The sequence below is a fragment of the Rhipicephalus microplus genome, chromosome 4 (assembly GCF_043290135.1).
Source record: "Rhipicephalus microplus isolate Deutch F79 chromosome 4, USDA_Rmic, whole genome shotgun sequence".
Taxonomy (NCBI): domain Eukaryota; kingdom Metazoa; phylum Arthropoda; class Arachnida; order Ixodida; family Ixodidae; genus Rhipicephalus; species Rhipicephalus microplus.
In genome coordinates, this window is record NC_134703.1 from 215,776,011 (window position 1) to 215,788,523 (window position 12,513).

The 12,513-nt window shown below is 42.1% G+C and overlaps 1 protein-coding gene across 9 annotated transcripts in view; it reads left to right on the top strand.

Annotated features, from left to right (window-relative positions):
• The window catches only part of LOC119172975 (cell adhesion molecule Dscam1-like), a 2,235,730-nt gene that overhangs the window by 1,358,107 nt on the left and 865,110 nt on the right, over window positions 1–12,513 (top strand). For 8 of the 9 annotated variants that reach the window (XM_075891768.1, XM_075891770.1, XM_075891771.1 and 5 more), the window contains one exon: window positions 8,135–8,331. The exons of the other annotated variant lie outside the window; for it this stretch is intronic. In XM_075891768.1, the coding sequence (XP_075747883.1) occupies window positions 8,135–8,331 (197 nt within the window). The remainder of the gene's footprint in view (window positions 1–8,134; window positions 8,332–12,513) is intronic. 9 annotated transcript variants of the gene reach the window in all.

Consider the following 12,513-nt stretch of genomic DNA (forward strand, 5'->3'; position numbering starts at 1 on the left):
TGTAGAAATGATTCCTCGTGTGGCTTAGAAGCAATCGCAGATGCAATGAAAAAATTGTACGTGCCGCTTCACACGCTCACAGAAGCGCACGGAGCTTGACAACAAATTAAAAAGGTTTCGGGCGTTACGTAGACGTGCTGAGAGAAGATATAGGCGTACCAAGTAAATTCTTTATCTTATAGTAGCAAGGCGTATGCAGAAAAATACAACATCGAATGGATCAGCTGCCAAACCAAAGATGTAAAAGCTTTTGTGAGTCATTAGGCCAACGCAAGCCATTGTCTCATGTATGGAGAACTCTACAGGGTATTCGCTCAGGCGCCATGCAACGTCATCCCTTCAGGGCTCTTGCACTTCGTCTCAACCGCCGCGAAATTGCCGTTGCAGAGGACTTTTGCGCGAAAATCACCGGCAGGACAGTCCTAATCTCCGATGTGCTTTTATGCGATATCCCTGGTCCACGAGATATAAGTATGGACGCTCCATTTTCTAAGGAAGAGCTAGAAGCTGCACTGACACTCTGTTGGCGTTCTTTTTCACCAGGGTCCGATGGGATAACGTATACGGCTCTGCGACACTTAGGCCAAGCAGCTAGACGACAACTGCTAAATTTATTTATTCGGTCATGGGAAGATGGCATCGTACCTCAAGATTAGAAACGAAGTCGTCTTGTGCCCCTTCTAAAAGGAGGGAAATCCCCTCTGGTACTGACATCATACCAGCCTGTAGCTCTTGCCATCTGCGTTGTTAAACTCATGGAGCGGATGTTTCTCACGCGCCTGGAATGGTTTCTTGAACGGCACAACATTTACCCCGACTCTAAGGCGGGATTTCGACGAGGCCGTTCATCGATTGACAACGTCATCGCTTTGGTGTCATAAGTAGAACAGCAGAAACTTAGGAAACGACTAGCACTTGCGCTCTTTTTTGATGTGAAAGGTGCATATGACAACGTTTCCCATCTAGCTATACTGGACGCAATGCTGTTAATAGAACTGGGAGGGTGAATCTTTCGATGGATCCTAAGCTACATGACACGAAGATCCTTTTTTGTATATACTGCAGATGGCCCGACCTCAGACCACTACGCGCGCCGTGGCGCCTCACAAGGTAGTGTTTTAAACCCAGTTCTTTTCAATCTTGCCTTGCTTCGCCTGGCGGAAGCTCTTCCTGAAACAGTCAGTATTTCAATATACGCTGATGACATCTGTGTGGGCATCTGCATTGACACGTCCACAAGTTCGAACAAGAATACAGAAGGCAGCGTCGCAAGCATCTGACTATCTTCGCACTCAAGGTCTAATAATCTCATTAGAAAAATGTGCCCTGGTGGCCTTCACGCGGAAGACGATGACAAGTTACCAGATAAGCATTAATGGCCAGCCCATATCTTACAAGCGCATCCATCATTTTCTAGGTGTCATTGTTGACTGCGACCTCTCCTGGAGACCTCTTGTGGCTAGCTTGAAAGCGAAACTGGTATCTATTGCCCACGTCTTGAAAGTAATCGCTGAAAAAAGGTGGGGTCCATCATTGAGTTCCATGCTACAGCTATACCAAGCACTTTTTATTGGTGTACTGCGCTACAGTTCTCCTCGTGATTTTTAAAACTTGCAAGAAAAACATTCAAGCACTTCAGAGCGTGCAAGCACAGGCACTACGTTTTTGTCACGGCCTACCACGAACTTCCTCAACCGCTGGAACAGCTATATCGGCTCGGGATTATCCGGTTACGACTTACAACCGACGTGCTGAGAGCACATATTCGGCACCATTCACGGATGGTATCGAGCCATTTGACATTTCTGCCAGAACAACGGCCGCAGGCGTTGTTCTCTAAGGTCGTCATCTCCCACCGCGCATTGCTACCAGCCGGTTTTATACCCCTGGCGCCTTCACCGTCCGCCTTGTGGAGCCTACGACAACCTGACGTGCGCCTTTCCGTCCCAGGAATAAGAAATACAAAAAGCATTTCTGCCTTGGCCTTGAAGCATGCGACTCTGGACTGTTTACACACTTTCTACGCTCACAGAATCGACGTATACCCGAATGGATCTACCACCCAGACTAGCTCCACCGGCGCCACCGTCATTTCATCACGACGCATCAACATCATTCACGAACTTTGTCACGTGAGCGAATCGACTGGTTTGGAAATTGTTGCCCTGCCATCGATTATATTAAGTAACAACCGGCTAATCGATGGGCAGTGTTCTTTGACTCCAAGGCGGCTCTACAATATATTTCGTCAGCACTTCGTCGCGGGTCATACGAACACCTGGTATGGGAGATCAGAGAAATGCTGCACTATGCGACCGAACAAGGACACAAAGTTGTAATTCAGTGGATACCAAGTCATTGCAGGATCTCCGGCGATGACCTCACCGATGAAGCAGCCAGAAATGCACACGTACAAAGAAATCCTGTGTCCGTGCCTTTATCTAGGATTGACTCGGCTAGATACCTAAGTAAGCTGGCGCAGGACATGACACTCCATAAGGGGCAGACATCACAGTTCACACATCATCGACTATGCTCTCTCGATCCATATCTACGACTGGGGCTACTCTCAGGACTTTCTAGGAAGAAAGGTACACTGTTGTGCCGTCTGCTTCTGGACGTAGCCTTCACCAATATCTGCTCATTTAGGATAGGGATGGCCGACAGCGCGGAGTGCAGCGACTGTGCCGTCGACGAGACTATTGAACACATCTTATGTTACTGCCCGGCATACACAAACGAGAGGCGCCACCTGTGCAGTGTTTTAAATCAACTGGACATAAGTGATTTCACTGTCAAGAAAGTATTGGGACCATGGCACTGCCCATCCGATTTCCGAAAGGCTACAAAAGCACAGTTGCTTTTTCTCAAAGACACCGGCCTGTTTCATTGCTTGTGATGGTGAAACTGTTACGCGTTTGCCTAGTCAATGACCTTTTATCTCCTCCTCTATAACTTTCCTTCCCCTCTCCCCTTCCCCAGTGCAGGGTAGCCTACCGGGGCTCAGCCCTGGTTAACCTTCCTGCCTTTCTCCTAGCGTTCTCTTTCTCTCTCAGGCTGCATTCTAAAGTTCTGTAAAGGTCCACAATCACCCTCAAGTGCCTGTCTGCGAACATAACTAATTGTGGCAACTCGGGGTTATCACACAAGTCATTTATATACACAATAAACTTCAGACGTCCATGTATCGAACCTTGTGTGTTATCCGTAGTGATCTCTGCGTAAGACGATTCATCATTATTTATGCTGACAAATCGATATCGCTATGTTAGGTAATTACGTAATAGTTTAGCGCGTTACTCCGTACACCATGCTTTTCAAGTTTATCAAGTTTTTTTTATTACACATTATTAGTACATTTATTTTTCAATACTTGATATAATTTCACGTCTAATATTGAGAAGAGCTCCTTCACAAGATTTATTTTTTTCTGAAAACCATACTGCATGTCACTAATTATGTTGTATTTATTAAAGCATCTCTGCAGTCTAATGTTGAAGGCACTCTGTTGAAAGCATCTCTGCAGTCTAATGTTGAATGCACAGAAATGAGCTGGTAATTTGTCACGAAATCCTTATCCTCTCCTTTGTAAATTGGGCCCACTCACGCCATTTTTATTAGATAGGGAAATATCCCGCTTTCGAACATCATCTTCATGATATGAACTAAGACTGGTGCGATAATATAAGCAATATATTTAATTGGTGCTGGTTTGACGTCATCATGACCAGAAGATACATTGTTCTTAACTTTAAGGAGTAGTTGAATACCATCAGCAGCTGTGCCATGCGTAAGTATAATCAAGATAGTGAGGCTGGTACTGTTCACGATATGTGTGGTTGTATGCTCCTCCTTGTCACGACGATGAGTGCTAGAAACAAAATATTCATTTAAAGCAGCTGCTGCCTCCGTACCTGGCAATACTTCTGTGGGCGTTTTTATGTTGACATCAGTGGTCTTTGTCTTCATGGCATTGAGGTCTCTAGCTTCATTCCGACCTTTTCTGGGGTCATTCTTTATCTTATCAAATAACGGTATGTATCCAGTTTTTCCCCGATTCAGTTCAGCATTCACCTTTTTTTCTAAATTTCCTAATGTGACTAAACAGAACAGCACTTCTGCATTTTAGAAACTTGCAATATAGTTTGTTTTTCCTTGTTATCATTTCTAACAAGCGGCCACGTATCCAAAGTTTGCATATATTCCTGTTCTTTCGGTTGCGTAGATTCAGCGCAAACGCTTGGTCATAACAGTGAATCATTTTTTCAAAGAACAAATTGTTCGCCTTATTTGGACTTGCTTTTTAAACACACTGATAGTTCAGCTCCAGCAGTGCAAACATAAGTATGTACCATGAGCGTCAATCTTCGTGTTGCGGTTCCCGAACACAAATAGGCAACTTTAAAGCTTTTTTTATACCAATGTCCAGTTAAAAATCAACTAGTATTAAGAACCCGTTTCACTATTTGGTTCTATGAAGTCTTCTGACGAAATAATCACCTTTTTTGCTCTGTAGTTATTTACATTTGTCGATGTGCGCATTATTTCAAAAAGCTAGGTGACAAGCAATCTTGAAGGACCTGTTCATTCTTGTAGAAAAGTAGTGGTGATGGTGTTTGTGTTGAGACATTCGGGGTCAGCCTTGTCTAAATTACATGTGCGGTGTAGAATAGAGGTTGGGTGGTCATTAACTCCAGATATAATGCTGGCACAACTCTAGAAGAATACCAGTCCCTAGGCATAATTCCTACTCGCAGTGATTCACTGAAGATTTGTAAAAAAGTTTTGAGACTCGTTGTGTTAGAAACTCATTTAGCAATATATCGGGACCTTCTAGCCTGCTCATAGACAATTACAGTATAGCGTTAGCGTGATAGTAGGGTTTATTAGAAAAGCGTTACCGGGCCGCAAGCATTCTTCGAGAACAGCGTGTTATAGTTTAGCGGGGTTGCGTTTACGTACCGAAGCTGGTTCAGGGGGGTAAATTATCAGTGGATGAATGAACTAACATGAGAAAAAAACTGAGAATTCTCCCCTGCATACACGTGCTCAGCGATATTACCACATTTTAGTAATAATAAAAATAAAGAAATGTGACCTACGCACCAAAAGTGCAATGTTTTTTGCTTCACATTTACTTAAATGGATCTTCTAGGTAGGCCTAGGGACGTTCGAAATGGGAAGCTATCGGAACATACAGGTAGAGTTATGCATAAGGCTCGGTCATCGTTGTTACCTGAAGGAAGCTAAGCTATTTTGTACAGTCGTTAGGTACGAAAGAAGTCGAGCGGTCACCACCAACGCTAAATTCAATTCGAAGCGGACGTTCAAAACAGCCGCCATGTATTGCGTACACTACGTAGGCCGCGAAAATACGGTAACGCCTAATCTGAAAAAATTGATGGCAGATGGCTCACGCTGCGGCTGTTTTAACGAGTTGTGCATGCGTATTTCTATCCCGCTATACCGGTAAGCCCACAATCAAGCTACGCCCGCTAAACTAAAACTTTCTATGTCAACTATTGGAAACAATGACAAAAGCTTGTTTCAGCAATAACTGTACGGTCTTCGTTAATTTGCAGTACATCATAGGAAACTGCATTGACTGCGTTTTGGGCAAATAGTGCACTTAACGAATTCTTGAACCACTACAATAGAAGACAGACTCCGCTAACCGCTGTGTCTGACTCAGGGCCTATCGGAGCAAACGTGCGAAATTCAGAATGTGTTCTTTTCTTTATGGGCACTGCTCACACGTTCAAATCATATCGTTTAAGCATGGGTGCCTTTCCTGAAAAATAAAGATAGATAAAGGAACAACCTTGATCAAAATTTATTTACGGGGCATAATGTATTTACGTAATGGCAGATCAATATATCTTTAACGGATATATAGTTAACTCACTTCAAGGTATTAAGGTTCCTCAAAAAGCATACACGTTCGTCTCAGTATGTTTTTAGACTCGGATTCTTAACCTGAATGGCTTTATTGCTCAAAAAAGAGTTAGTACTGCCTAGCAATAAACAAAATTTTGACACTCGGCGTTTCGCAGACTTCCGAAAGCGTTTGATCGCATGAACTATATTACGAAGATAAAAAAGTTTGACTATTATGAAAGTCCAGTTAAAAGAGCTGCTTTATTAAGTACATGTTTATTCAGAACATATAAAGTGAGTTTGTATTGACGCAAAATTGTGACCAGCCCGTTAAAAGAATTTTGTCATTTCTCAAGGAAATCTTCAGGGGCCACTCTTAATCGTTACTACATTACTTGTAAAGATTGTAACCACAGCTAACTACATCCTGTATGCAGACGATATCAGCATCTTTCTCGCCGGAAGAGGTCCTAGCGTCAAAGCAGAGTGTGGGAATCAAATGCTCCAATATAAAGTGATTTATCTGTCAAAAACTCTATAAATACGAACTCTTTGTCAGCAAAAGCTGTTTTATTCCGACTGAAAGCTGTACCTTGTAACGTAGGAGACGTTCTAAAAATAATTCACTCTGCCATTGGAATTTATTCTAAAGCTAAACCACATGATGCTCTCTTTAAGGCAGTGACGACCTGTATTGATAAGCATGGAATTATTCTTTTTCGATGTTTGGTGAGCATGCTTGCAGATAGGTTTTTATTATTGCTGGAAGCCTTCTTGCCAACATCTTGAGGGAAAAATTTGTCTGCAGTGACAAGGAAGTTGTATCGGGTCCTGTGTTGCTCCTTTGTTTAGCAGTTTTTTTACACAGGTCGACAAAACACTGTAGCAGGTATTTAGCAATGACATAGTTTTTAAAGTTTTTAAGTACGTAGACGACTCTCTCATTTTACTAAAAAAAACGGGATGATTTGACGAACCAAGTAATAGTGGAAAAGGTTTTAGAAATTTTTCGACAGAGCAGGAAAGGCTGGTCCTTTATGCATAGGCTGCCTGACAATAAAATGTTGAAGTTTATTGATTTAAAACTAACTTTTTTGTGACAACTATGTTTGCAGGTGTTTTTCCCCCCTTGAGAGTAAAGGAGGTTTCACCCTTTGGTTCGGCCCACTCGAAAACCATGAAGAGGGGCATTGCAATGCTTTCGATGGGGTGCGCACTTCAGAAGTCGTGCTCCCATATCATGAGATCCAGTTTTAATGCACAATTAGATAGTTTGAAGGTCACCGGGTTCCCTCGCTCGATTTTGTATGTGGTTGCGGAATGGCTTCTGCAGAACGTAAAAAAAAGGGCCGGCTGAAGCACGAAAGGATAAAGAATGGCCGGAGCTGGTACCTTATATTCATAAGGCTTCACGCGACCTAACGAAGGTCACGAGTCGGTATTGTGTACCGCTGGTGTTCACCACCCCAAACAAACTGGCGAATTGTGCCCTCACATCAATGAAGGTCATGCTCACATGCCGAAAGGCTGCAAGAAGTATGCGTGACCGTTCACAAAGTGCGCCCCTGGAGTGGTGTTCAAATTTCCCCCATTGGACGGGAATGGCTATGTTGGCCACACGGGGCGTTGCGTCAATGATCAAATGAGAGAACACGCTTCATGGTTAAGAATAAGTGCGGTGCGCATCTAAGCGCGCTTGTAACAGGTAGCGGGTGCACACCAGACTTCACGAAGATTAGGATGCTGGGAAGACGTACGATCAAGTTAGCATGGAAAATTTCGGAGGTATATCGCATAAAGAAACGGAGTAATGAATATTTTAGTGAAACGTTACTAAACCTGTATGAGTCACAAACATATTATCTAGAGAGAATGAGTCCTATAGCATGTATAAGCAAGAGAAGGGCTGATCATGTTGCTCTTGTGTCGACAAAAAGTGGGTTTATATTATCCTGCTTCCTCAGAAAATAAACAGTTGTAAGTAAGCGCCCGTGGTGTTTTTGTGTGTTTTTTTCTCTGTGTGGTTGTTAATTCAGCTCGACGTTGACGATTTATTGAAGCACTGCTCACGTATGGTCTCTTAATCTTTGTCACGAAGCTGTAACAATGTCATTTTTTTTAACAAATCTGCTGCTGTTAATTCCTTTGTGATCTCGTCGAGCTTCAAGGAAGCTGCTCTGCCTTACGGATGAATATTTGTAAACGTTGCCTACATGTCTATTGCGTTTAACGTTGCGGGGTTTCACTCTCACTACAGCCCCGGTTGCGCCCAACAAGGAGGACATTGTGCGTACTCTCAACAGCTCACACGTGCAAGTCGTGCCATCAGCCTGGCGATCAGGCGGATGCCCCCTGATGCGGCTTAGTATCGAGTACCGCTTGCTGCACGGTGAACAGCCGCAATGGATTGCTCACTGGAATCACACAAGCCCTGCAGCAGGTGTGCTGCCACAGGTATGCATACCTAGCGCCACCTTGTCGAGCATTCGAGTTAAACGGACACTCTTACTGACTTATGGTTATTTCATTAATTCATAGGGTCTGCTGTGGCTGGTAAGCTGATGCGACCTCAGAAAATATTCTTTTGGGCGTTAATACATTAATTTCCTTTCATTCGCCGACTCGCCATGCCCCTTCGGTTGGATTATTCGGCTGCAGTTTAGTAAAAAATTTTGATCAGCTAAAGATTAGAGGTGCGTACACCATGAAAGCTGCGAAACTCATGGCATTTCTCGCTGTTCTACCTATTTAAATTGAAATCGTTGATAAGATCACAACAATGTTTTCGTAGTTGTCTGGCGCCGGTGTCCGTAACCACTATGACAAAAAAAATGAAGTAATGGTAGCTTAGCCACTAGACCACCACGTGGTCTGGTGGCTAAGTGGCGCTGGTCAAAACATGTATAATGCGACAGTCCCGTCGCGTACGTTGTCAAACACTTTCCGCTAGACAGTGCCACATACCCGCGGGTATGTTTGACAATGTGCGCGTCATCTGGCGGGTATGTGCCACTCTCTGGCGGGAAGTGTTTGACGACACACGTGACGGGACAGGGACACTATACATCTCTTCACCAGCGCGTCATATTCATCAAACTATTTCACCCTCCCAGACGAATTTTGGTACATGAGGGCACGTGCCACTGTCTCGCTAGATGTGTTTAACGACATACGCGACAGTACTAATATACATGTCTTGACCAGTGCGTCCTAATCGTTTAACTAGCTTACCCTCTCAAACAAATTTTGGAACACGCCAAGTTAACAAGGGCAGGTATGTGCCACTGGGGGTTGAAACTTAGCATATATCAAGTAAGGGCCAGAACACACAGGACAAATTTTGACGCGTGAGCGCTAAGAAAAGCCTGACAACGGCAGCGCTGACCCGACAAATGCAAATAAGAAATGTAAGGGTCCCCACACGAATCAAACCCAAGCAGTCGGGCTGGCAATCAGGCGTTTTACCACAAAGCCACGTTCGGTTTCAGGACTGGTTTTGAAATTGACGCTATGCGTTTTGTGAATCGTAAATTATTATTGCCTTGCTAGGGTTGTTCAATTTTATACATAAAACATATGTACTCTTATAATACAGTCATGAGACCAGGTTAACGTTATTGGTAGTTAGGTGCCACGCGCTGAAGTGGAAGTATCTAGCAGCGTCTAGGGCTACCATCATCGGAGCACCAGCGATTGATATAAGCTCATTGCTTATGGTATTGCTAATGCTCATGTTCCTGTTGGCATCATTGCCCAAGTGCGAACAACTGGTTGTGTAAACATTTGCAACTCTTGAACGCAAGTCTGTGTGTGCAACACTTCTACATATAATTAGCGTCATTTCATGGTGGGTCGCTATATAAAAATTACAACACTTTGGCCCTTTACCCCCAGTCTTCGCATAACGTCGATGCCTAAGGTACGTGGCATCTGCGAAATTTTTCAGATGCGGAGCACGTTTTGCTCGGGAGATCTATTTCCCACAGCGTTGGCATCCGCACTCGCGTTACGCCTGCAGAACTCTTGCCCTTCGCTCTCCATAACAGATTCGCATTACTCTCTCACTTTAATCAATCAATTAAAGCTTTCATTTTCACTTTTCTTAGCAAAGAGAAATGGGAATATATGTCGAAACTATGGCTTGACAAAGGTCCCCGCTCCCTTTATTCTTGGCATGGCATAGAATCTGAGTAAATACATAGTGGACACACCAAACACAACACATGATCTAGAATACTGGTATTCAATACATTGAAGAATACACTGCGATGAAGAAGAAAAATAATTACATAATCTTGTCATTAGAACTAAAAATGGTGCTACAAATATAACAAAAGAACGAAGTGAAGAATGCAAACATACTTTTTTACCAGAAGTAACCCCACAGAACAAATATAGCTAATATTATATAATATACAGTTCACAATAATGCACCCACAATCTGAATACAAGTGATTTTTGGGCACCTTAGTTTGCAATTTATGCACCAAATCTTACTAAATTTCGTGAGTAAAAAATTAGGTCAAAGAATTCGTGATATAACATCTTTTAATTATTGCCAAATGATGTAAGAGAAAGATTTTTGAGAATAGTTAGCTCATGGGGTGACTATGTGGTGTTATTTTTTCTGTTTCTTGTACACTGTATGTATTTATTTGGTTATAGGTTTTTAAGGTCAGATATATATGTGTCATGGTGCATAACCGATGGTTTATAACAAAGTAACAATCTATTGTTATATAGTTGACGCACTGAGAAAATAACATAGCGAACAAACCACCCTTTCGTTGGCTCATTAGAAGACAAATTCACTATATATTTATAGCTGTTTTTTGTAATGAATGTATTTTGGTCATGTTGGTAATAGCGGTGGTACCCCATACAAGATGACAATACTGAATCAGAGAGAGTACCATTGGATTGTAAAGTAATATTTTGATCTTTTCAGGAAGCATATGTCGTTCACGAGTTATGGCGCCAACTGCCGAAGCTACATTAAAACACAAATAGTCTGCATGCTCGTTCCAAATTAATTTTTCTCAAAAGAGAACAGCCAAGATTTTAACAGCATCAACCACCACGGTAGTATCATTTAACCTGCCAATATTACTTATTCTAAGAAGTATTTTGCCTTTGGGTGCGCACAGGATAACTTTTCTTTCTCTAAAGTTCATTTAGGGCTATTCGTGTCAGCCCACTGTTCAATTTTCGCAAGCACACTGTAGTTCTTGCGCTCAATATGAGCTGTTGATATGCCCGTATTAAAAACGGATGTGCCATCGACATAGGAAATAAAATGGCCATCATCGTAGTGCAATGTCCTTCACAAAAATTTTTAAAAGCAGCGACTCTAAAATGCTGCCTTGGGAAGCTCCTGTAATTATTGGCAGTACAAAGGATACATGGTTGTTTATATCAATGTATTGCAATTGTTGGCTAAGGTAAGGCTTTAGATCTTTTGCCATTTCACGTATTTAATACTGTGTAAGCTTACAAAGGAGAATAGCAAGGCTTATCATGTGAGTGGCCTTTGATAAGTCAAGGTATATGCCCTCTTCATACTTCTCAGCATTGAAGGCCTTCAAAAATTATTTATTTCTGAGCCAACAGTGCACTTTCAGTAGATCTGTGCTTCCTGACACCATACTGGAAGTAATTCAGCAATTTTCGGCTAGTGATATATGAGAAAATTCTAACGTGCACAGTTTTTTGATACCTTTAGATATTACCGGCAAAATCTATATTGAATGACAGTTATTTACGTTATTATTTCCACCCTTAAATACTGGTACAGCACGACCTTCTTAAATACCTTTGGGTAATACACAACTAGAGAGAACTAGGTTGTAAATGTAATGTATTAGAGGACAATATAAATTAACCACCTACTTTACGGGCGTAATTTCAACGTAGGTAGTATCTGTTGATTTTCCATTTATATTGGCATTCGTACATGAATAAAATCTCTGTGTAATCTGTTGGTTATAATCAATATTGCTCAATATTGCTCGCTCAGCCTTGTTCAATAAGGAAGTGACTAAAGGCGTTTGCCATTTCGGTGCAAGAAACTTTTTGGCCTGCAAGCTCTCTAGTGCGCAAAGATTTAAAGGAACTGTTAAGATTTAGCAGCTGTGCTAGTTTCTTTCATACCAAGTCTCATTTTTTGTCTTGTTTTGTTGTTCTATAACACGTCTTATGTCTTATGTTTTATAACGCGTCTTCTGTAAAAAATACATTAGTGTATCACATGTCGTTCGCCAATTCTAGCTTAAAGTGAAGTTTGTTACGGTATGTTTTGAACTCTCGTAGTGCTTCGAGAATCGGAGTTTTAAGAAAATGGGCATACAATTTATCACTTGTACAAGGTCATTGTTCACACAGGGTTGCCGAGAATTACATGGTTTGCGTATTTTGTTCAACAGAATGCATGTATGGTGTATCTTCCTAAAGGTATATATGAACATGTGTGCAGTATCACTATCGTGTGATTCATAAGTAAATTGTCATGTCTGCTGATTGATAAAGGGACGGAATAGCTAAAGTTGTCTTTGTGTGAAATATTGCGCGAAATGCTGATCCTTCAGTGCTTTAACTATCCCGACATTTTCACGTAATAGCAAGACTATACCCAAGAGA